This window comes from Aquarana catesbeiana, linkage group LG01 (assembly GCF_042186555.1).
Source record: "Aquarana catesbeiana isolate 2022-GZ linkage group LG01, ASM4218655v1, whole genome shotgun sequence".
NCBI lineage: Eukaryota > Metazoa > Chordata > Amphibia > Anura > Ranidae > Aquarana > Aquarana catesbeiana.
Window position 1 is genome coordinate 608,158,031 of NC_133324.1, and position 26,719 is coordinate 608,184,749.

Here is a 26,719-nt window from a genome sequence, read left to right on the forward strand (position 1 = left end):
ACAGGGAGATTGGTGCTTGCAACTGTCCCGCTTTCTGCACCGATCATCCCCCACTGTCAACCAGAAATGATAATCCATGGGTGCAGTGTGGGTCACAGTGCCCCCCCTCAAGTCCGTGTGCAGTGAACACCTTGCATACGTGGATAATACACCACTGGCACCGCTCCATCTGCCCAAGGAAACACAGAAGAAGAGTGGCTCAACCGCAGACATTTTACTTTCATCTTTAACCGTACAAGATTGTGATGCCACATTCTTGAGCACAGCAGGTTGCATAACCACCATGTCACCACTGTGCTCTGGTGGTGTTTCATTTACCCGATGAAATTTTTATCCATTTCACTATCAGTTTTGGCAAATGGCGCCAATGCTTTATCAACCTGAGCCTGTGGCTTGTTTTTACACAAGTACATTCAGAGGGGCAGTGCCGGGGGGGTGTTTGGGTATGCTGAAGCATCCCAAAAATTCTTTCACCACCCCCATGTTCATCAAAGTCCACTGCAGAATGTCCCAGTTTTTTTAACGAAGTACCTGTAAATGCAGTGTGCAGTAGATGCATAGCTCCCAACTGTCCCTGATTTGGAGCAATGTCCCTCTGTTCCTCTTTCCTCTTCATTTGTCCCTCATTTTGGTCCATTCTATATAGTTGTATATAAAAATGCACTTTTTATCTTTCAGAAAGTGTTTCCCAGTGCTAAACATTTCATCCAAATTCTAAATTGCTGCATTTGTAAATTTCAAAAGCCAATATAAAGGAATAGTAGTGGTAAAAAAAAAAGCCTTTGTAGATTTAATAAACCTTTTTTTTGGGCTAATTCTCCTTTAAGGCGGTGTGGCAGGGGGAGTGTCCTATGCCTACATATGTTTGCTGGTAGGTGTCCCTCATTCCCATCTCAAAATGTTGGGAGGTATGTAGATGCCAGAAAGGGGACTATTTTTTTGCCCTGTGGAAAGAAACAGAAACTCAGGCCACACCTTCTGTTTGTACTGCCAGCAGTTTATGCCCTGTCTCTAGTGGATTGATAGGCTTCTGTCCACTGTGTGCAGCAATGCACATAAGAGGAGCAGTGGCATGAAAAGAGAAGGAAGAAGCCTCAGAGGCAGGGTTCCTATTTTCAATACAGTGTCAGGGCATCAATAAACAGCTCACCAATGGATGGAAATGCACAGGGAGAGGGGGATGGTCTGCGGGTCAGCATGAACACTTGAGAACTGCTGTAGTGTCATCTAGAGATGAAAAATTTCCAAAAATTTTGAAGCCATGGGAAAAATTGTTGTTTTCTGTTTTCTTTTTTCTGTTATGGGGCGTACACACGGTCGGACTTTGTTCGGACATTCCGACAACAAAATCCTAGGATTTTTTCCGACGGATGTTGGCTCAAACTTGTTTTGCCTACACACGGTCGCACAAAGTTGTCGGAATTTCCAGTCGACAACCACGCGGTCACGTACACCACGTACGACGAGACTAGAAAAGGCCGGTTCAGAACCAAGTGCGGCACCCTTTGGACTCCTTTTGCTAATCTCGTGTTAGTAAAAGTTTGAGAGACGATTCGCGCTTTTTCAAACTCGTGGCTTTCAGATCGTTTTCTGCCGTTCAGTTTGTGCTTGTGGGTTTGTATCTGCTCTTCAGTGCGTGCAAGCAAGTTCCGCGTGACTTTAGGTAGTGATTGTATTCTTGTTAGTTCGTTACTGGTTTTCAGGTCGCTCTTCACAGGCCTTGCTGTTCTTCAGTGCGTTCTGTTACTTCGTTCTGAGCAGCCGACCGTTTTCTAGCCATGTTTCGTATGCGTACTCCTTGTAGAGTTCGTGCTGTGCGGGGGCTTGGTGTTGGAGTCCTGACCTTGACACAAGTCCAGTCCATGAACAGGGTGGGGAGGCGTTCATGGACCAAGAATTGGTTGCTTCAGCGTGACCAGTTCTGTCATATGCCTTTGCTCCGTGAGATCCGTGAGAATAATCCTGATGATTTCAGGAACTTTCTCAGGATGACGGACCCCGTGTTTCACCGTCTGTTGGCTTCGCTGACCCCCTATATCAACAGGCAGGATACCTGCATGAGGCAAGCCATCACTGCGGAGCAGAGGTTGGTCGCTACCTTGCGGTATTTGGCCACAGGGAGAAGCCTGCAGGACCTCAAGTTCTCGACAGGCATCTCCCCCCAGGCTCTGGGGATCATTATCCCAGAGACCTGTTCTGCCATCATCCAGGTCCTGCAGAAGGAGTATATGAAGGTAAGATTTTTTATCCTTTTATCTCACATTTTATTGTATTTAATGTTTGATAATATATTGTATTTCTTTCCTCATTCCCTAATTACCATGATTGTAATAGGCTGTGAATGTCCCCTTTGTCCTCATGCATGCTGGATTGTTATGTAATTATTATTTTAGGTCCTTCATACATATTTGCCCTTCAATAACCTCTCCAGCATGGTGTCTCCTGCCCTATATTCACCTCATGTAGTCACTTAACAATGTATTTTATCAGCTCTATAGTAGTGCTTTACCCCAAACACCCCCTAAAATGTTTGGAAATGTTATTTTTTATTTAAATTCAGGCAGAGTGCCAGAGGGTTTTTTTTGTGGTGTCCCCAAATTTTTTGTAACCCTCCCTCCCCCAACTGCTAAGTCAGCTGATCCCAATTCTCTATCCTCAATCTTCTATCTGCTGACTTTGCCAAACCCATACACACTATACCCATCTCTTTACTGGTCAGATTTATGGATGAATTCCCCAAAGCATGTAGTGCAAGGGCCTGCCTGTATACTTTCCAATGGTACAAAAACAGGTGGTCAAGAGGCAATATGTTGCCTCTTGACCACCTGTTTTAACCCCTTAAAGTGATTGTAAAGGTTTTTTTTTTTAAAAATAACAAACATGTCAAACCTTCATTGTGCAGTTAGTTTTGCACAGAGTGGCCCGAATACCGACTTCTGGGGTCCCTCGGTGGCTCTCGCGGCTCCTCCTCTTATCAGACATCCCCCTAGGAAAAGCGCTGTCTAGGGGTCAGGGGGGCCCTTCATGATTTCTTGCATCGGGGCCCTGAAGGTTTTAGTTATGCCACTGGAAGGAGACAACAGGAAGTGAGATGAAATCTACCCCTAGGAAGGGAAATTCTCTCCTGTAAGAGGTAATATGGGAAAAACGTGTCTCCTCTTCACTGATGCTTTATCACCAATCCTTGTTTCACTAAAAACCCCAAATTTTCAAAAAACATTTGTTATTGGGACAGAAAGTGAGGTGAAATCTTCTGAAGAGGAGCACAGACAGCAAAAAAAATGTTACAGGGGTGATAACCCTTCCCTATGTTTTCCAAAAAGCTTAAAAATAGATTTTTTGGCTGGAGCTACACTTTAAAAATGTACCAGTTCAAAATTACAAACGGATTCTCCTTAACAACAAACCTACAGGCCCCACGCCTTTCCTTTTTTTTAATTTGGGTGCGGGGTTCCCCTTAATATCCATACAAGATCCAAAGGGCCTGATAATGGACTGGGGGGGGTACCCATGTCATTTGTCTCACTGATTTTCATCCATATTGCCGGAACCCAACATTACATTAAAGCCGCAAGCAGTTTTAAATGACTTTTATTCCTTTAAAAATGTCATTTTGTGCAGGGACTGTTCTAAGCACGAGAAACATGCGCCACTTTACAGGCATACTATAGACACCTCCAGGTACAATATTTAAAGGAATATTTCACTTTTTTTTCACTTTAAGCATCATTGAAATCACTGCTCCCGAAAAAACGGCCATTTTAAAACTTTTTTTTGCATTGATACATGTCCCCTGGGGCAGGACCCAGGTCCCCAAACCCTTTTTAGGACAATAACTTCCATATTAGCCTTTAAAAATAGCACTTTTGATTTTGAACGTTCGAGTCCCATAGACTTTAATAGGGTTCTAAAGTTCGCACAAACTTTCGGTCCGTTCGCAGGTTCTAACCGATGCAAACCGAACCGGGGGGTGTTTGGCTCATTCCTACTCTAGATGTTAAACCCTATGAAAATTAAAAGTTAACCCTTGTTTACTGGGTGAATTCAATGCTCTCACTGCTATATATGAATCATTGGAGATCACTCCCTACAAATAAATTATATGAGATAGGCACCATTCAAGGAGACTACGCCCTATGATCTATGAAACACACCATCAAACTCAAGATCTACTCTCGACATCCAATTGTCGATCTAAATAAAAATATCTCCCTAGTTCACGTCTTTCCACTCACCCCCAACAGAATATAATCTGATATTACCATAAACCATTAATACTAGTTTTCTAACAATTTACATGACTTTGGGTGTCAACTTGATACCTATGGACGTGATTCTCATCTAAATCTCTCTCTCATACCCCAATTTTCTATACATCCCTAGACCCCCCTCCCCCTTCCTTTTTCTCTCTCCCCTCCTTTCTCCCATCTTATCTGACTTCTAAAGCTAAACAATATGGCATACTCAGGCTTGGGAAAATCTCCCACCATTATATCACACAACACAAATGGCTTAATTACACCAGAAAAGAGGAGTAAAATACTATACGAATTAAAGAAAAGTAAACCACAAATTGTATATTTTCAAGAGACACACTTTAAAGGTTCTCAAATACCTAAACTAACAACTAACTATTTCACTGAAGCATTTCATGCCACAAACCCACATGCCAAAACAAAGGGTGTTTCAATTCTTCTGAGCAAACATGCAACCTTTTCTACAGAACATCAATTCATTGACCCAGAAGTCAGATACATCTTTCTGAAAGGAACCATGAAAGAAAACCTGTCACACTAGCAAACATTTATTTTCCGAATAAGTCCCATATCACTTTTTATCAACTGATAATTGACGAGCTGAAGAGCTTTGCCAAGGGATGCATTCTTGTAGGTGAAGATTTTAACATCCCTTTTGAACCCAAATCAAGATACATCCTCAGGCAAATCCTGTATTACATACAGAATTCTCACATAAATAAAAACTTTACTAAAATCAATGATTCTAATCGATACCTGGAGAACATTACACCCCACAGGAAAAGACTACACCTTTTACTCCACCCCACATAGATGCTACACAAGAATTGACCACCTATTTATCACACAAAGAAACCTTGCAGACCTCAAATGCTGAAATCGGATCCATCACCATTTCAGATCACGCACCAATTTCAATCAACTTAAAAACAAATAGAAATCATCCACAAAAATTCTGTTGGAGATTAAATGCTTCACTGCTAGTTGACCCAAATATTCAATCCCAGATTCAGAACTCGCTCACTAACTACTTTCAAACAAACACACCAGACATTTCACCCTTGACAATATGGGAAGGTCATAAAAGTGTGATCAGAGGCAAACTAATCAAATGGGGCTCACAGAAAAAAAAAGAAAGGGAAGAAAACATTAATGACCTTCTGCTTAAAATTACAAACCTAGAACTCATCTATAAACAGCCACAAGCCCAAAAGATGGACCAGGAACTCGCACACAATAGGAAAAATCTACAAAATCGACTTGACTACAAACCAAAGAGATCATTATTTCTCAGTAAGTCGATTTATTACGAACACGGGAATAAAGGAAGTAAACTCCTTGCAAAAGCCTTAAAAGAATCAAAATTTGCAAATAATATCCACGGTGTCTGTAATAAAGATGGCATTTTGATCCACGAATCAACCAAAATAGCAGAACTCTTTCATAAATTTTACACCACACAACTGCCCACCCCAAAACAAACCGACAAATTTTACAGGTGACAAAAAACAGATAATTTCAGAATATCGAACTAATTGTGACATGCCCACTCTTCCCCAAATTGATATAGCCTCATTATAAAAACCCATAACTCCAGCAGAAGTCTCGAATGCCATCAAAGAACTGAAAACAGTAAAAAGTCCTGGCCCTGATGGCTTTACCTTGCAATATTATTTGAAACTACATTAACCCAATCATTGACAAAAGCCCTAAACGCTATCTCCAAAGGACACAAAGCATCTAAAGAATTCCTTCTAGCATACATCACAGTGATCCCAAAACCAAATAAAGACCCTGCTGAATGCACAAATTACAGGCCCGTTTCCCTATTAAATTTGGACTTGATACTCCTTGCAAAATATATATATATATATATATATATCTCTCTCTATCTATATAGATATAGATAGAGAGATATATATATATATATATATATATATATATATATATATATATATATATATATATATAATCACTGAAATACCTTGGTATCCATCTTACTCCCAATATAGAATCCCTATATGAACACAACTTTCAACCATTATTTAAAAAGATTGAAAAGGATTTTAAAAACTGGAATTCCAAGCAGTTCTCGTGGTTTGGCAGGGCCACCACTTTGAAAATGACGGTACTGCCAAGACTACTGCACCTATTCCACACGCTACCTATAGAATTACCAGAGACTTTTTAAAAAATACTAGCTTCAATCCACAGATATTTTTTATGGGCTAACAAACATCCTTGAATAGAACTTAGTTTTCTACAACTCCCTAAGACAAAGGGGGGAATGGGACTTCCCAATTTCAAGAAGTACTATTCTGTGACTCATTTATCCAGAATAATTGATTGGCATTGCCACAACCAAAATAAGGACTGGGTGAACCTTGAAAAATCTTGGTCAAAACTTTCCATACAATACCTACCTTAGACTGACCCTGGACAATACCCTCAACGTTAAAAGACATCCCTTAATATACACAACCCTGAAGATATTCCATAAAATTGCAGCCAAGCATAAACTTTCTTCTACACCCAGCCCCTTATCTTCATTAGCAAACAACCCCGGCTTCCCACCTCAACTTGACAATAAAATCCTTTTACAAGCCAAAACCACTAAACCTCTACTAGCCTACCATTGCTTACAAAATAATAAATTAAAATCCTTTACAGACTTACAACGTGAACTAGACATGAAACCCCTGAACTTCTGGATCTACTTACAAATCCACTTTATACTAAACAATAAAAAAAAGGACTCTATAGTTAGACCACTCACCAACTTTGAACACCTCTGCCTCAACCAAACCCCAATAAACAAGACCACTTCACTTGCATATAATTGGTTGTCACAGCCAACTCCGACTCCCCGGAGAAATATAAAAAAATATGGGAAGATGAACTCAACATACATTTTTCAGATCAACAATGGGAAAAAGCCAGTGTGTTTACCCATAAATGCTCCCTAAGCACACGTTTACAAGAAATATCGTATAAAATCCGCACTCAGTGGTACATCACACCGACAAAACTTTAAAAATGGTCTCCCGGGGAGTCGGACATTTGCTGGAGAAGGAAAGGGGCTCCTTCTTTCATTTATGGTGGAACTGCGCCCCAATTCAAACCTATTGGACCCAAGTTAAAAAGTGGATAGTTAACATAACGGGCACTCAAATAGAACTAAATGCAGCCTTCTGTTTACTACATATCAATAATGACCTTTCTTACAGAAAATACGAAAATTCTCTAACAAGACACTTACTCAATGCTGCCAAAGCATTAATTCCAGTTAATTGGAAAATTAAAAACACTCCAACAATTAAAGACTGGCTAACGAAAGTCAAATCAATCTACGAAATGGAGGAAACCATAGCTATAAAAAGAGAAAATACAACTCAGTTCCACCATAGGTTGAAATCCTAGTTCATCTTCACTCTTTCAGAGACCTATAAAAAAATCACCTCTAGTTTAATTCTCCTTTTTGGATTTACCTTTTATTGTTTCACATATACCATCGTGACACTACATAAAGTACTCCTCTTATATCTGTATTTACATATATACATTTGTATTTGCCATTAAACTTGATATGCATTATACATTCCCTAAGATTAATTTTTTTTTATGATGGTCCTCATGATCATCAGAAAGAATATTACCTCATACTCTACATGAATAATATTTGTTTATTTACAATTTCATTGCTTCTGTATAAAAAGAACTTCATAATATATACTGCCATATCTCATATATAATATATGTATTAACAGTTATACATTTCTGTTGTAACATTTTATTTCTTGTTAAATGTTTGCATTTTGGGTATTTGCAATACCCATTACACCGTATATACTTGAGTATAAGTCGAAATTTTCAGCCTTTTTTTTTAGGCTGAAAGTGCCCCCCTCGACTTATACTTGAGTCACCGCCATCTGCCTACATGATCAGCGTGTCATGCAGGCAGACAGTGGCCAGCGTGTGAAAATACAGTTCGGAGGCTATTCCAGCTTTGAAAAGCCGCGCCCCCTCCTCGTCTGTGATAGGCTGAACACTCCATTTCCCAGCGGTCAGTGTAGAGCCTATCACGGACATTCTCTCATCCTCGTCCATGGTATGAGAATGAGAGAATGTCCGTGATAGGCTGACCGCTGACTACTGGGAAATGGAGCGTTCTGCCTATCACAGACGTGGAGGAGGAGGCGCGGCTTTTGAACAGTGGAATGGCCGCCGAATGGTATTATCACATGCTGATCGGAGGATGGAGATCGCCACAGGGAGGATGCACAGGACACAGGTAGGCTGCACAGGGACACAGGACACATGCACATTTACTGGACACAGGACACATGCACATGTACAGGACACAGGACACATGGACATGCACATGCACAGCATACAGGTAGGCTGCACAGGACACATGCACAGGACACAGGGACACATGCACAGGGAGGCATGCAGCTGCAGATGGGCATTGTTGACCCTCTTTTTCCACTTACAGTAGCTGCTGCATTTCTCAGCCTCGTCTTATACTCGGGTCAATAAGTTTTTCCCAGTTTTTTGTGGTAAATTAGGGGCCTAGACTTTTATTTGGGTCGACTTATACTCGAGTATATATGGTACCATGTATTCCATTCCCTTTTTTCTTTGCTTATAATAATAAACTTTATATAAACACAGTGTTTCAAATAATCTAAAGGTAGACTAAATTGTCACACTAAACAGCGCTAATGTTGAACAATAAAATAAAATAAACATGTGGCCAACCACACATGCACAAGAGAATCCTTTATAAGGAAAATTCCTTTAAAAGACAGTCCCTTGAAAAAGGAGAGAAATGGTGTAGAGTTCAGGGTGTAGTTCCAAAAGAGTTCATCAGATGATCATGAAAATGAGAAAAAAATTCCTCAGCGTGCACCTTCCACCGATCACTGCAGATTCCACCCAATGTAAACACATTCCCCCTAGGGGGTTAAACTCACCAGAATTGGGAAGTAATAAGGCATTCAGAATAATACTCCAAAACTGCAACTATTGTTGACACCACTCATGAGGGATCACGGATGTTCAGGGCTCATAATGAATCAAAAAACAAAAGAAGCGCACATAGCATAATCCTGTTTATTAATTGTATTCCCTTTCACCATATATAAAACCTTCCCTTCAATAGGTACACGTACATCAATAATCTAAATCAACGAGCAATCAAACTAGCAGGTAGTAGGAGCGTAACTACTTCACCAAGAACCACCAGCGCCGCTGTACAGGAAACGCCCTCGTGGCTTACGCGACGTAAGAAGTGACGCATGCGCTCCACCTGAGCCAACTGCACAACCAGGAAGTGACCCTCGTTTCCTGTACAGCGGCGCTGGTGGTTCTTGGTGAAGTAGTTACGCTCCTACTACCTACTAGTTTGATTGCTCGTTGATTTAGATTATTGATGTACGTGTACCTATTGAAGGGGAGGTTTTATATATGGTGAAAGGGAATACAATTAATAAACAGGATTATGCTATGTGCGCTTCTTTTGTTTTTTGATACATTATGAGCCCTGAACATCCGTGATCCCTCATGAGTGGTGTCAACAATAGTTGCAGTTTTGGAGTATTATTCTGAAAAAAAAAAAAAAATATATATATATATATATATATATATATATATATATATATATATATATATATATATAATAAATGTTGAAGTGCATTGTGCAGATGTTGTACATATAGTGTCCTTATAAAAATCAATTGATGGTGAAAAAACCGTACCAATCAATTATATGTGCATAAATGGGCAAAGTAAATAATAGCAGGTAAAAAACAAAGCAAAATCCCCCAAAAAAATGACAAGCATGTAGCCAGTGAAAGTTTGAATTAGATTACAAAAAACAGTCCCAAACACAATATTTCTTTAAAAGTGCTGATGTGCAATTGATATTCCAAAGTGCTTTGGTGCTCAATTTCACACAAGTGATTTGTTCTTCACACACCCCCCTAAGTGGATAGACTCACCAGATTGAATGGACCCCTTAGCAGTACTGCATTTGGGTCAATCAGGCTTAGACTGGTGTATAGGGTGATGAGACGAAACTTCAAAAACAAATCTTCCTTTGTATTTCAGATTTCTATAGGCATATTAAATATGCCTCTGGAAATGATTAATCCTTTGAAATGCTTCTCATAGTATTCTTTGTCCTTATAAGCTGCCCGTAAACTCCAGTCACATCGACCACATACAAAGCAATCAGATCTGGCAATAGTGCCTTATCATTTTAAAAAAGGTTATTATATTAAAACAGGTCATAACAAATGTGCACTCACATTTCAAAAACTTAAAACAAGCCTGTGTGTATTCTGCTTATACCACCAGTTCTAAGACGAATATGTCACCTCTTAGCCAGCTCTGCAGCCCCAGCCATCAGTGCTCCTTGCATCTGTTACACTCAGAATGGTGCTTCCTGGTTCCACGTTCATCAGCCTCTCAGGTCCCTCCTACTAGTTTCGTCACTCCTCGTGACTTCCTCGGGGAGATCTGATTGGCTGACGAATGTTCTAGAGCAGGGATATGCAATTAGCGGACCTCCAGCTGTTGCAAAATTACAAGTCCCATCATGCCTCTGCCTCTGGGTGTCATGCTTGTGGCTGTCAGAGTCTTGCTATGCATCATGGGACTTGTAGTTCTGCAACAGCTGGAGGTCTGCTAATTGCATATCTCTGTTCTAGAGTTTATATAGTCTTCTACCGTCACCATTTTCTTGCAGCCCATATTAATACTAGCAGCGGTCTTATTTCCATCCCATATTTCTTCATGGTGGCGGTTCTTTTATCACTACTACTTATCACTTTGCAGGCGATTCGGCAGCGGTGCCCATTCATTTCAGTGGGCAGGGGCGGTGGAGGAGCGGTGTATACACCGCTCCTAAACCGCTCCAAAGATGCTGCTTGCAGGACTTTTTCTAACATCCTGCAAGCGCACCACTCCAGTGTGACAGCACTGGGCTTTCACACTGGGGCTGCAGGGGAGGCGTTTTTCGGGTGCTTTACAGTCGCTCTTTTTAGCCATTTAGCGTCTGAAAAACCTCTTCAGTGTGAAAGGGGTCTAGTGTATATTCCTTCCCATTGATCCTGTTGGTGAATGTATCTTGTTTAACCTTATTAGTGACTGCCTTGCAAATGTAGCATCTCCCACAGGCATAGAAATCTTTTCCATCAAACATAGTTATTTTATTTGTTATGGGGGCTCCACTATGTATTTAGCTAATTGATCTCTTAGATTGGGGGCTTTTTTTTATAAATGAACCTAGGTTTCACTGGCATGATAGTTTTGAGGATATCATCGTGTTTTAACCGATTCAGCCCCGGAAGATTTAACCCCCTTCCTGACCAGAGCACTTTTTGCGATTCGGCACTGTGTCGCTTTAACTGACAATTACACGGTCATGCGACATTGCACCCAAACACAACAGACATACTTTTTTTCCCCACAAATAGCTCTTTCTTTTGGTGGTATTTGATCACCTCAGCGGTTTTTATTTTTTGTGCTATAAACAAAAAAAGAGCAACAATTTTGAAAAAAACGCATTATTCTTTGATTTTTGCTATAATACCGTACTTTCTGGCATATAAGACGACCCCCAACTTTTCCAGATAAAATATAGAGTTTGGGATATACTCGCCATATAAGACTACCCCTCTTCAATTGCACACTTAATAAAAATTTAAAAAACATCAGATTTGTTTTCAATATGGTAATTTTAATTCAAATGCTTATGACATGCAGGTACTTAGCAGGAAAACTGTCACTTATAAACATAAGGCTGTTTGTCATCAAACATGTAAACATAAAACGGTGCAAGTGGATTAAACTTTTCCTAATTCACTCTAAAGCTGAAATGAAGGATAAGTCAATAAACTCATGGGAGCTGCCATGCTGTTTGTTTTCTAAGCTGTCAACCAAACTGGAACTGATGATGATAGGAGGAAGATAACAAACAATAGAGAGAGAGAGCAAGTTCCGGGCAAGTCCCTGGCGAGTTAGCATTGCCCATCATAACTGCAAGCTACAGTATTTTTACAGGTTTTGTGACCTGCTGTAAACAAAGCCTGCTTGGATTGGTCAGCTCTCCCTGCCTGCTCAGCCCTCCCTGTCTCCAAGACTTTCAGCGCAAACACACCTCTTTCACCCATCTGGCCCGCCCTTGTATCCTATTACCTCCTTCTCTGCCTCTCAGATCTCGCACATGCACACCTGTGCCGCTTCACTGCAGTCCTCCGGAGCTAGATCTGAGAGGCAGAGAAGGAGGTGCGGCAATAGGATACAAGGGTGGGCCAGACGGGTGAAAGAGGCGTGTTTTTCTGGGAACAGCGCCGCTCTGTTTTTTCCATATCCCAGGCGTCCACGAATCCTGGTGAGTGGATTTTCTTCTACCGTACTTGTACAGCGCCGCCCTTGCTGCTTTCATGCAGCCGCGGACGTTTTTAAGCTCCCCCCACCGTATGCGGCCACCACAGATTCTCCAAGTTCTCGGAAGTTTCAGCACCCGCCCTATAAGACGACACCCAGCGTATAAGACGACCCCCGACTTTTGAGAAGATTTTCCTGGGTTAAAAAGTCATCTTATACGACAGAAAATACGGTAAATATCCCCCAAAAATATATAAAAAAAACAATTTTTTTCCTCAGTTTAGGCCGATGTATTCTTCTACATATTTTTGGTAAAAAAAATTTGCAATAAGCGTATATTGATTGGTTTGCGCAAAAGTTATAGCGTCTACAAAATAGGGGATAGATTTATAGCATTTTTATTATTATTATAATAACACATCGGACAATTTTGACACATTTTTGGGACCATTGGCATTAATACAGCGATCAATGCTATAAAAATGCATTAATTACTGTAAAAATGTCACTGGCAGTGTAGGGGTTAACACTAGGGGGCGATCAAGGGGTTAATTGTGTTCCCTAGTGTGTGTTCTAACTGAACGGGGGAGGGGACTGACTAGGGGAGATGACAGATCGCTGTTCATACTTTGTACGAACAGACGATCTGGCACTTCTCCCCTCAGAGAACCGGGATCTCTGTGTTTACACACAGAGATCCCGGTTCTCGCCGTGTTACGAGCGATTGCGGGAGCCCGGTGGTCATCTAGATGGCCCTGCACTCGCATTGGGTCTGGGGGCGAACTGCACACACGCGTGCCTCCCGGCGGCACGCGTGCCCCCCGGCGGCGCGCGTGCCCCTAGTGGCCAGCAGAGGGAGCGATGTAACATAACGGCAATTCGCACAGCCGAGCCATATTGCCGCAGTACAACTGCAGCGGCTGGTCGGCAAGCGGTTAATATACAGAAAAATGTTGGTTTGAGAGTAACTTGGTTTGAGAGTGTTTAGCAAGACAAGCAACATTTTTTAATAAATTTTAACTTGATTAACAAGCGATGTCTTGATATACAAGTAGTGTCACGCCACAACTGAGTATAAAACAGAAGAGAGGCGCCTCTAAGCAATATGGTTAAATTTAATGAAGGTACAACATTTAGCAACTCACATGGTTGATGATTAAAACAGGCACATCTAAGTATGCAGGCATTCGGGGTAAACATAGACCACATAGACCGGGGTCGGCAACCCGTCGATCACGGGCTACCTGTCGATTGCCGGGGTACATGGGCGGGATTGAGAACCAGGTCCAGTGTAAAAGGCGAGCAGAGACACAGACTTATGAGTACTTATACTAGAGGCAATCTCCCGGGTATACACAGAACTTCAATGGCAGTCTGTGTGAGGAAAGGTGAGCTGAGTGACCACACACAGATTTAACCCTGCAGCTGCCAGGCAGAGAGCCAAGTGGGTGCCTCTCAATTAACCCCTGAATTGCCAGGAACCTCAGTCCCACTGTCACCATCCACTGCCCACTGTCACCATCCACCGCCCACTGTCACTATCCACTGCCCCACTGTGACCATCCACTGCCCCAATGTCACCATCCACTGTCACCCTCCACTGCCCACTGTCACCATCCACTGTCACTATCCACTGCCCACTGTCACCATCCACTGCCCACAGTCACCATCCACTGTCATCATCCACTGCCCACTGTCACCATCCACTGTCACCACCCACTGTCACCATCCACTGCCCACTGTCACCACCCACTGTCACCATCCACTGCCCACTGATACCATCTACTGCCCACTCTCACCATCCAATGTCACCGTCCACTGCCCCACTGTCACCGTCCACTGCCCCACTGTCACCGTCCACTGCCCCACTGTCATCGTCCACTGCCCCACTGTCACCGTCCTCTGCCCCACTGACACCATCCACTGCCCTACTGACCATGACGAAAAAATGCAGGTAACTGTAAAAAAAAAAGGCGCCAAATCCCGGTGATCTCCAATCTCTTCCATGTTATTCAGGTAGATCTCTACCTCTCAAAGGTTGCCTACCCCTGACATAGATCATCCTCCTTCATTAAATGTAACCATATTGCTACACTTAGAGGTACCTCTCTTCTCTTTTATACTCTGTAGTTCCTGATGGATTTTGCTTCTAATCCCCTTGTGGAGGCCGCCATTAAGACATTTTATGGTTACACAACTTATCACATTGCTATTATCTTTTTATATGGACTATAAACTGAAAGACCTATAAATAAATGGTTGTGGAAAGAATCATCTGAGTTTGCATTATTTCTTATGGGGAAATTCGCTTTGATATACAAGTGCTTTGGATTACAAGCATGTTTTCGGAATAAATTATGCTCGCAATCCAAGGTTTTACTGTATGCCAATATTTTTAAATGATTCTTTCCACTTGTTTGTGTTGAAGATTATAGGCCATTATCAAGGCTAGAGGTTGTTCCCTGCTGCTTGATGTTTGTTTATTCTCTAACAGTAGGTATCTATCCATTGTTCCCACTTCATGTCTATTCTTCTCAATAAATGCCTGGTCATATCCTTTTTTAGTAAACTTTTTTGCTATTTCAATGGATTGTTCCTCATAATCAGCCACATTGGTACAATTCCTCTTAATTCTGGGGAACTGCCCTTTTGGTACGTTAATCAACCATGGTTTATGATGACAACTATTTTGGGGTATGTAGGAATTCCTATCCGTTATTTTAAAATAGTTTTTTTAGGTTTTTTTTTTCTTTGATTATTTCCAGATCCAAAAAAATCATGTTTTTATCACTATATTCCCATGTGAGCACAATGTTTTTAATATTTCAAATATTTTTAATGTAGATTTTTATAAATTATATATTACAACAAGCAAAATTGTTCACCTAGAATGCATCTTAAATTACCTCCAGGATGAAGGGCATTATTGCTATGCTACAAGCTTATAGTACAAGTGATTAGCATTGGATTAGAGTCAAGGCAATCACCGCCATGAGAGTATGTGGTGTATGTATATACCATAGGCTATAAGAAAATGTCTGCGCTCTGTATTAAAATGGGCTACAAGAAAATGGCGGCAATGAACTGATATACAAATAGGATATTCAGCAACCATTATAAAAGCATTTTTTTAAATACAGTTATAGATTACATAGAAAATAGCGCTAAAGTAGTGATAAAAGAACCGCCGCCATGAAGAAATATGGGACGGAAATAAGACCGCTGCTAGTAGCAGCACCATTCTGAGTGTAGCAGATGCAAGAAGCACTGATGGCCGGGGCTGCAGAGCCGGTTAAGAGGTGACATATTCGTCTTAGCACTGGTGGTACAAGCATAATACACACAGGCTTCTTTTACGTTTTTGAAATGTGAGTGCACATTTGTTATGACCTGTTTGAATATAATAACATTTTTAAAAATGATAAAGCACTATTGCCAGATCTGATTGCTTTACGTGTGTTCGATATGATTGGAGTTTATGAGCAGCAGCAAGGAGGATTAACTCTTTAATTGATCGATGTGACTGGAGTTTACGGGGAGCTTATCAGGAGAAGGAGTACTATGAGAACAGGGTTGGCACCAGGTGGGTGCTTGGGTGTGCTGAAGCTCCCCAAAAGGTCTCCAAGCACCCTCATAGCACCTCCAAAATTTCCACCGAGGTATTGCAGTACATTCACACGATTTAAAAAAAAAAAAAAATCTGGTACCTGCTGTGACATCTGGTACATCTGCACAATGCAATTTAACATATATTATATTGTATATGGGATCACTGTCCTGCTGTGGGCTCTCTAGAGGGGTCACTCTCTTGCTGTGGGGAGTCTAGGGGGACACTCTCCTGCTGTGGGTACTCTAGGGGGGGCACTCTCCTGCTGTGGGCACTATAGGGGGGCACTCTCCTGCTGTGGGCACTATAGGGGGGCCCACTCTCCTGCTGTGGGCACTATGGGGGGGCCACTCTCCTGTTGTGGGCACTATAGGGGAGGCCACTCTCCTGCTGTAGGCACTCTAGGGGGGGCACTCTCCTGTTGTGGGCACTCTAGGGGGGCACTCCCCTGCTGTGGGCACTCTGGGGGGGGCACTCTCCTGCTGTGGGCACTCTAGGGGGGCACTCTCCTGCTGTGGGCTCTCTAGGGGGGGCACTCTCTTGCTGTGGGCACTCTAGGGGGGGCACTCTCCTGCTCTGACTGTATACTGCTCTCTCTTCCCTCACTGTATGCTGCTCACTGTGCCTCACTGTTATGCTGTGCTGGGTGTTATAGCTGCCCCTAACTTGTACTAGGGGTGATCGTTGCTGGCCCTTATACTTGCTGGGGTTTATCATCGCTGCTTCCATTTGGGCTTGTTCTACTCCAACAATCAATTCTGTGTGCCTGAAGGCCCTATTTTGTCTATACAAAACACCAACTTTTTGGCCACGCATTAGCACCACCACTACTTTCAGCAACCACACAGCACCCCCAAAAAAATGTATTTTGAGCCATCCCTGTATGAAAAGCATTTCAAAGGATTAATCATTTCCAGAAGCATATTTAATAAGCCTGTAAGTCTGAAATACAAAGGAAAATTTTTTTTTGAAGTGACTTCTCATCACTAGGGATGAGCTTTGAGTTTGAGTCGAACTCACGTTCGACTCGAACATTGGCTGTTCGCCGAACAGCGAACAATTTGGGGTGTTTGCGGCAAATTCAAAAGCCGCAGAACACCCTTTAAAAGTCTATGGGAGAAATCAAAAGTGCTAATTTTAAAGGCTTATATGCAAGTTATTGTCATAAAAAGTGTTTGGGGACCTGGGTCCTGCCCCAGGGGACAAGGATCAATGCAAAAAAAAGTTTTAAAAACTTCAGTTTTTTCGGGAGCAGTGATTTTAATAATGCTTAAAGTGAAACAATAAAAGTGTAATATTCCTTTAAATTTCATACCTGGGGGGTGTCTATAGTATGCCTGTAAAGGGGCACATGTTTCCCGTGTTTACAACAGTCTGACAGCAAAATGACATTTCAAAGGAAAAAAAGTCATTTAAAACTACTCACGGCTATTAATGAATTGCCAAGCCCGACAACACACATAAAAGTTCATTGATAAAAACTGCATGGGAATTCCCCACAGGGGAACCCCCAACCAAAATTTTTTAAAAAAATGACGTGGGGGTCCCCCTAAATTCCATACCAGGCCCTTCAGGTCTGGTATGGATATTAAGGGGAACCCACGGCCAAAATTTTAAAAAAAAATGGCGTGGGGTCCCCCTCAAAATCTATACCAGACCCTTAAGGTCTGGTATGGATTTTAAGGGGAACCCCGAGACAAAATGTAAAAAAAATGGCGTGGGGTCCCCCCAAAAATCCATACCAGACCGTTATCCGAGCACGCAACCTGGCAGGCCGCAGGAAAAGAGGGGGGACGAGAGATCACCTCCCCCTCCTGAACCGTACCAGGCCACATGCCCTCAACATTGGGAGGGTGCTTTGGGGTAGCCCCCCAAAACACCTTGTCCCCATGTTGTTGGGGACAAGGGCCTCATCCCCACAACCCTTGCTCGGTGGTTGTGGGGGTCTGCGGGCGGGGGGCTTATCGGAATCTGGAAGCCCCCTTTAACAAGGGGACCCCCAGATCCCGGCCCTCCCCCCTGTGTGAAATGGTAAGGGGGTACAAAAGTACCCCTACCATTTCACAAAAAAACTGTCAAAAATGTTAAAAATGACAAGAGACAGTTTTTGACAATTCCTTTATTTAAATGCTTCTTCTTCTATCTTCTATCTTCTTTCTTCTATCTTCTATCTTCCTTCGGTTTCTTCCTCCATCTTCTTCTTCTTCTCGTTCTTCTGGTTCCTCTGGTTCTTCCTCCGGCGTTCTCGTCCTGCATCTTCATCCGCAATGTCTTCTTCCCTTCTTCTCCTCGGGCCGCTCCGCATCCATGATGGCATGGAGGGAGGCTCCCGCTGTGTGACGCTTCTCCTCTTCTGACGGTTCTTAAATAACGGGGGGCAGGGCCACCCGGTGACCTCGCCCCCCTCTGACGCACGGGGACTTGACGGGGAATTCCCTGTGGCATTTTAGCCGGGGTTCCCCTTAATATCCATACCAGACCTGAAGGACCTGGTATGGAATTTAGGGGGACCCCCCACGTCATTTTTTTTTAAATTTTGGTTCGGGGTTCCCCTATGGGGAATTCCCATGTCGTTTTTATCAATGAACTTTTATGTGTGTTGTCGGACCGGCAATTTATTAATAACCACTAGTAGTTTTAAATTACTTTTTCCCTTTGAACTGTCATTTTGCTGTTAGACTGTTGTAAACACGGGAAACATGCGCCCCTTTTACATGCATACTATAGACACCCCCCAGGTACGAAATTTAAAGGAATATTACACTTTTATTGTTTCACATTAAGCATTATTAAAATCACTGCTCCCGAAAAAACAGCCATTTTTAAAACTTTTTTTTGCATTGATCCATGTCCCCTGGGGCAGGACCCAGGTCCCCAAACACTTTTTATGACAATAACTTGCATATGAGCCTTTAAAATTAGCACTTTTGATTATTCATGTTCGTGTCCCATAGACTTTAACGGTGTTCACGTGTACGAACAAACTTTTTGCCTGTTCGCAAGTTCAGGTGCGAACCGAACAGGGGGGTGTTCGGCTCATCCCTACTCATCAACCTACTCACCAGTCTAAGCCTGATTGACCCACATGTAGTACTGCTAAGGGGTCCATTCGATCTGGTGAGTCTAACCACTTAGGGGGGTGTGTGAAGCACAAATCACTGTGAAATTGAGCACCACAGCACTTTGGAATATCAATTGCACATCAGCACTTTTGAAGAAATATTGTGTTTGGGACTGTTTTTTGTAATCTAATTCAGACTTTCACTAGCTACATGCTTGTCACTTTTTTTTTGGATTTTGCTTTTTTTTTTTACCTGCTATTTTTTACTTTGTCCATTTATGCACAGCACTTGCACATATAGCTGATTGGCACGATTTTTTCACCATCAATTGATTTTTATAAGGACACTATATGGACAACATCTGCACAATGCACTTTAACATTTATTATATTGTTTGATTTATATAAGAACACATTTTGCACATTGCACTTTATTTATACTGTATATCATTTATATATTGTTTATTGAATGCACTATATATCCTTCAGGGGATACTTTGTATTTATAGCTGCACCTATTTTGATTTTAGTTACAAATTAAACAGGTCCATAGTGGTAATGTTTGGGCTCATGCACACTGCAGCTCAAAGGAGCTCAAAGAAGCGGCTCCTACAGGATTTTAGGCTCTTTTGAGCTCTTATTTTTTCTGCCTAGAAACTCCCCTCCATGTTAGCCAATGTGTCCATGCACACTATGGCTTTTTCAGGCATATGCTCCTACAGGCAGAAAAAAAGCCCACTCAACTTGTGTTTTTGAGAGGAACTAGTGCCCCAAAGAGCTCAGGAAAGCTCAAAAATGCATGAAAACGTTTGTTCCAGCGTTTTGTTTTGTTTTGTTTATACAGTGGTTGAGAAAATATTATCTAGGAGGGTTTGTGAAAAAAAACGCTTAACCTTGAAAGAGCTCAATAAAAATGCGAGAGAGCACATAAAAGCTTTTATAGGCAGAAATAAAAGTTCAAAATCCTGTAAAAAGCAGGTTTTTTTTTTTTAGTTATAGTGTGCATGAGCCCTTAACCACTTCACTACCCGCCTATAGTCATATGATGTCCTGGGATGGGATCTCCCATCCTGGGTGGACGTCATATGACGTCCTGGGATTCCCGGCCGTCTAGGAGGCGCGCTGCTCGGGACCCGGTGCGTGTGCCCGGCGGCCGTGATGGCCGCCGGGCACCCGCGATTGCCCGTTAACCGGGCCGGACCGTGGATCTGTGTGTGTAAACACACAGATCCACAGCCTGTCAGCTCTGAGGAGAGCGATCTGTGTTCCCAGAACGGAGGAACACTGATCGGTCTCCTCCCCTTGAGCGTCCCCTCCCCCTTCAGTTAGAATCATTCCCTAGGAAACATATTAACCCCTCCCCGCCCCCTAGTGGTTAACCCCTTCACTGCCTGTCACATTTACACAGTATTCAATGCAATTTTATAGCATTGATCGCTGTATAAATGTGAATGGTCCCAAAAATGTGTCAAAAGTGTCCGATGTGTCCGCCATAATGTCGCAGTCATGAAAAAAAATTGCGATCGCCACTAAAAAAATAAATAAATATTTTTTTTTTTTAAAAATGCCATAAATCAAAAAGTATTTTGTAGACGCTATAACTTTTGCGCAAACCAATCAATATACGCTTATTGCGTTTTTTTTTTTTACCAAAAATATGTAGAAAAATACGTATCGGCCGAAACTGAGGAAAAAATTTGTTTTTTAAAAAAAAAATTGGGATATTTATTATAGCAAAAATTAAAAAATATTGTGTTTTTTTTCAAAATTGTCGCTCTTCTTTTGTTTATAGCGCAAAAAATAAGAACCGCAGAGGTGATCAAATACCACCAAAAGAAAGCTCTATTTGTTGGGAAAAAAGGACGTCAATTTTTTTTGGGTACAACGTTGCACGGCCGCGCAATTGACGTTTAAAGTGCGACAGCGCTGAAAACTAAAAATTGGCCTGGGAAGGAAGGGGGTGAAATTGCCCTGTATTGAACCGGTTAAGGTTGCTCAGCTCCATAAGGCATATAAAGGTACAGAAGCTGAAGTGGTTAGTGATACATTATCATGGTTATAAGCTGAAAATCATATTTCCTTTGCATCATCATCACAAACAAAGTATTGGTGCCAAATTACTGTGATTGCCAGTTCTAGATTGCATCAGGTTATTCCACCTTTGGATGGGTAGTTTCCTCAAATGGTGGATTACTCAGATATGTTTTTATGTTTTTGTCAGAACTCTCAGCCCAGTAGTGACCCAGTGGTATACATTTAACTTTTGGTGGTTACTTGTATTTAACGCCCCCAAAAGTTCTGTTGCATATCGCTCTCCCATAAAATAAATTGGTTATAAAAGAAACATGTTGGCATTCTAATTCTTTGACTTCTGTAATTTGTGACACTAACCACAACTTAAATTTTGAATAGATGGTGAGCAATAATAGACTACATTTTCTCTTTGACAGGTTTCCCTACAGGACTGCCACATTCACACACATATCTTTATTTATTAACTCAGTACAGTTTTATCTTTTAGATTTAACAGAAATTGTGTAAGTTATTTTGTGTTTGTATCTACTAATAATAATGGTTTTAGTGTATTTTTATGAAAAATATAATTTTGATAAACATTTGTGCAACTATTGCAGGACCTAAAAAAAATCAGTAGCACCTTCTTTTTAATCTACCAGTCCTATGCTTTCAGACAATTTATTGTTTGAAGGGTCTTTAACAAACTCTGAAAGCTGTAAAGGAAAAAATAATAAAACAACAGAAAAATTGCAAAAAAGTGGCCCCTAGGCTTGGTGGGGCTGTCTGGTAGGCTGTATGGAGTCATGTGTTTTCCAACAGCAGCCCCATTTCCCTATAATCTTATGAAGAACATTTCCATTTGTATTCACTTCTCCTGTACAGTGTTCTTCATGAGCCTATAGAGGCATTCTTTCACTGATTTTAATATTTCTATTATTATTTCTGTGATCTGTTACAGACCTGTAATAAGGCTCTGGAGAGAGACTGGCTTTACAGCAACTTGGTCACATGAGATAATCAAATTCGGCAATGACCAAAAAGGACCTGGTGTTTAATGCAATAGACATATAAAAACAACACAAAAATAACACCACTCTGAACTAGGCTATTCGGATAACAGGTAACTGGTAATCTCTGCACACCCAGAATCCAAGTGCCCTAGGGCCAGGATGTCATTCTTACATCCAAATAGGCATACTTGAGAAAAACTGAAGGAAGAGCCGGCACTGCTGGATATAACACCTGTGATCTTTATTGTATCATGACAAGTATAAAAAACGGGTCTCGGCACAAGCCTTGTTCACAGCTCAGAGCTGTGAACAAGGCTTATGCTGAAACGTGTTTGCATGTCCTTTTTATACTTGTCATGATACAATAAAGATCACAGATGTTATATCCAGCAGTGCCGGCTCTTCCTTCAGTTTTTCTCAGGTACAGTAAAGCCTTGGATTGAGAGTAACTTGGTTGGAGAGCGTTTTGCAAGACAAGCAACATTTTTTAATACATTTTGAATTGATGTACAAGCGATGTCTTCATATACAAGTAGCGTCACGTCACAACTGAGTATAAAAGAGAAGCTTTTGGTCGGAAATTCCGACCGCGTGTATGCTCCATCAGACTTTTGCTGGCGGAATTTTCGCCAGCAAAAGATTGAGAGTAGGTTCTCTAGTTTTCCGTCGGAAAAAGTTCCTATCAAAAATTCCATTCGTCTGTATGCAATTCCGACGCGCAAAAAAACCACGCATGCTCAGAATCGCGCGGTTCGTATGGAACTTCCCTTTTCTAGTGCCGTCGTACATGTTGAATGTCACCGCGTTCTTGACGGTCGAAAGTTCAAAGAACTTTTGTGTGACTGTGTGTATGCAAGCCAAGCTTGAGCGGAATTCCATCGGAAAAACCATCCAAGGTTTTTCCGACGAAAATTCCGATCGTGTGTATGCGTCATTAGAGGCGCCTCTCTTCTCTTTTATACACTGTAGCTCCTGCTGGATTTTGCTTCTAATCCCCTTGTGGAGGCTTCCATTTGTGGATGGACATTTTATGGTTACACAACCTATCGCATGGCTATAATCTTTTTATATGGACTATAAACTGAAGGACCTATGAATAAATGGCTGTGGAACTAATCATTTCAGTTTTCATTATTTCTTATGGGGAAATTTGATATACAAGTGCTTTGGATTACAAGCATGTTTCTGGAATTAATTATGCTCGAAATCCAAGGTTTTACTGTATATAAAAACAACTATATATAAAGAAAACAATATTGCACCCAAAGGGAATATTCTTTTAACCCTAAACCTTAAAACCTTTCATTCAGTTAGAGACCAAGCATTATTCCACTATGCAATGTTAATAGGAATCTGAATTTTTAGCACAACTGGGATCTGATTACCGAAGAAGGAATTTTTCACCACATCTATGGTCATAGGCATGTGTGTGCCTGGGCACACCCTAATTCCCCTGTGCATTGTCGATTCCCCCTGCTTCCCGCCTCCCTCCTGCAGTGCTGCCAGCTTCCCTCATCTCCTCTCAGGAGCGGGGAAGGGGCTGGTAAATATGTAATTAACCAAACTTACTCTTCTGAATTAACACAGTGAGTGATCTGTACTGATCGCAACTGTCTTCATTTTTGACTGAAGCATAGTAAACTATGTTTACTGCAGGCTGCAGAGAAAGGGACTGTGGAATCTCTGTCTTCAGTTTCTTTCTCAGTCTCAAAAGTGAGACAGCAGGGGTCTGTTTAGACCCTTGATATGTCACCAAATCCCATAATGGGGCTCTTAGAAAAAAAATTGTAAAAGAAAATAATAAATAAAAAATAATAAATATGTAATAGAAAATAATATTGTAAAAAATAATAAAAAATAAAAAAACTACTGACACCGTCCACTGCCCTACTGACACCAATCTTTGCTCTACTGACACCGTCCACTGCTCTGCTGATATACACACATGTATGTTTGTGCTCTGCGGTGAACACTGCTGCTCACACCAATGCCTATGGTTGCTTCAAGTATTCAATCAAATTTAAGAAATATACCTGTTTTACATTTCCCCTGAAAAAGTTACAGAACACAAGCTGGGGTAAAATCACTTTTACATAAATGAATCTTGGAGTATATATAACAAATATAAATCATTTTTTTTAAATGGATATAAGTTCAGTTATAATTGTATTTTATTGTTACGTAGATAATTCTGTATGCTGCTCATAAATATCATCTGTAGCATATTATAAAGTTCAGTAACTTTATAATTAAATAGGTAACAGTAAATAAAATGTATGTTTAGTACAAACTAATTCCAACATTAATGTAGAATTGACATTATGATTACAGGTTTAGATGAAACACTACTTAAATGCAGTACAACAAATATAACAGATGCTTTTTAACAAATCATAAGAACAGAACAATGTTCAAGTACCAGGACGTCATTCCCATTTAAACTAGATTAAATTACGATTTTTTTTTTGTAGCAATTGAATAATTTTCTAAAACAAAAAGTTTTCATTGTTTGAACTAAAACTTTAGAAACTTTCAACTTACTTTGTAGATTAGTGGTTTTATTATTTATATTTTCCAGATATTTGTCCAAGTAAAACGATTTCAGGCTCAGCAGAAATAAAACAGAGATACACATAAGAATCGTGAGAAGTTTCCGGTAATCCATCCTGCAATATCTTTGCAATGTTTAATGCTTTACCAAATGAAAAATGAATATGTATAGCGCACCTCTTATTTAAACTGCCATGCCCATCACATTTGTAACACATAACAATAAACACGCCCTATTTTAACTTGTCATTCTGCATCCCATCTGTATTAACTCTTGGTTTACTACACACCTGGGAATATTTATTTCTAATTCTAAAGCTAATTAAACAATTGTTTTAATTGAGTTTAATCAAATATTTTTAGGTTGAACTTCAGTTTAAAGCATTTCTAAACCTAAGACTAAAAAAATAACTATTTTGCAGTTTACCAGTCCTTAGATTTGGAGCCAGCATTAGTTTTCAAGTGTCTGTTTTTTTCTTATTCTTCTTATTCTTCTTCTTATTTTTTTCAAATTTCCTCCTGGGGATACTTTCAGTAACACACTTTCTGTAATAGGGGAACAACACTCATTCACTGTACTGTATCTATGGATGAGCAACTTTGTCCACCTAGACTACAACTACAGCACACCTCTCCTCATCTACAGAACATGGGAGGGGACTGTAGTCCTCAGCGATAGCCTAGAATAATGTAACTGATAAGAATGCAGCAAAGGCAGACAGTACAGGACATTAACATATTTCAAGATTTCTAGCAGGGTAAACAAGTATTTTTTACACTGATCAAGCACATAGCTCCCAACTGTCCCTGGTTTTGAGGGACTGTCCCTGATTTGGAACAAAGTCCCTCCGTCCCTCTTTCCTCCTCAATCGTCCCTCATTTTGCTTTGATCTCTATAGTTGTATAAAAAATTAACTTTTTATCTTTCAAAAAGTGTTTTCCAGTGCTAAACCTTTCCTCCAGTTTCTAAATTGCTGCATTTGTATTTTTTAAAAAGCCAGTATAAAAAAAAGTAGTGGTAAAAAAAGCACTTGTGGATTTAACTAATACTTTTTTTTGTATAATTCTCCTTTAAGGGGGCATGGCAAGGGGTATGTGTCCTAGGCCTACATACTTTTGCTAATATGTGTCCCTGATTCCCACCTCAAAAAGTTATGATCAAGCAGATGTAACAATTTCCCTGATATAATTAAAAAATAATTTTAGTCCTGAAGATTACAAAAAAACATTATTTGTACACAGAGACTCTTGTGGATAACTAGGGAAAGGAAATAGGAGAGCTGGAAAGTGACCTGGGGTGTGCCGTGGTCACAAGGTCAGTATGCCTAAAAGGGGGCAAACCTAAGTAGTAATATGAAAAATAAAGGAGTAATGAAATGAAGGGAATGGGCGGGTGGGATAATCCGGAAAAGAAAGCAGACAAAAGGGAGGACCAGGGGCCGGCCTTTTAAAGGCGAGGCTCCTCCCACAAATACAGGCGGGCCTGCGCCCCGCCTTCCTACTTGTACTCCGAGACTTTTGTGGATAACTAGGGAAAGGAAATAGAAGGAGAGCTGGAAAGTGACCTGGGGTGTGCCGTGGTCACGAGGTCAGTATGCCTAAAAGGGGGCAAAAACAAAACAGTAGGATGAGTATGCAAAAGAGGTTTATTGAAACAAATACATAACAGGTTAATCAGTCAAGTGTACGACCTCCACCTGCCTAACCTTTTGATGACGTGGACAGGAACCCCTTGATAAGAGGCCGCAGAAGCAGCCCCTATTCTGAAGGAATGACTTGAGTACTTGGGATCCAACCCCAGATTCCCTAAGAGGGTGCGGCATTA

At 41.0% G+C, this 26,719-nt stretch overlaps 1 protein-coding gene across 8 annotated transcripts in view; it reads right to left on the reverse strand.

The window, feature by feature from the left end:
* LOC141108094 (beta-1,4-galactosyltransferase 1-like) overlaps positions 1-25,095 on the reverse strand; it is a 431,706-nt gene extending 406,611 nt beyond the window's left edge. For 3 of the 8 annotated variants that reach the window (XM_073599387.1, XM_073599338.1, XM_073599378.1), the window contains exon 1: positions 24,886-25,089. In XM_073599387.1, the coding sequence (XP_073455488.1) occupies positions 24,886-25,009 (124 nt within the window). In that variant the 5' untranslated portion in view covers positions 25,010-25,089. Of the gene's footprint in view, positions 1-24,885 lie in introns of all 8 variants that reach the window. The other 5 variants (XM_073599370.1, XM_073599396.1, XM_073599345.1 and 2 more) reach the window with 3 other exon arrangements.
* Positions 25,096-26,719: the final 1,624 nt, after the last annotated feature.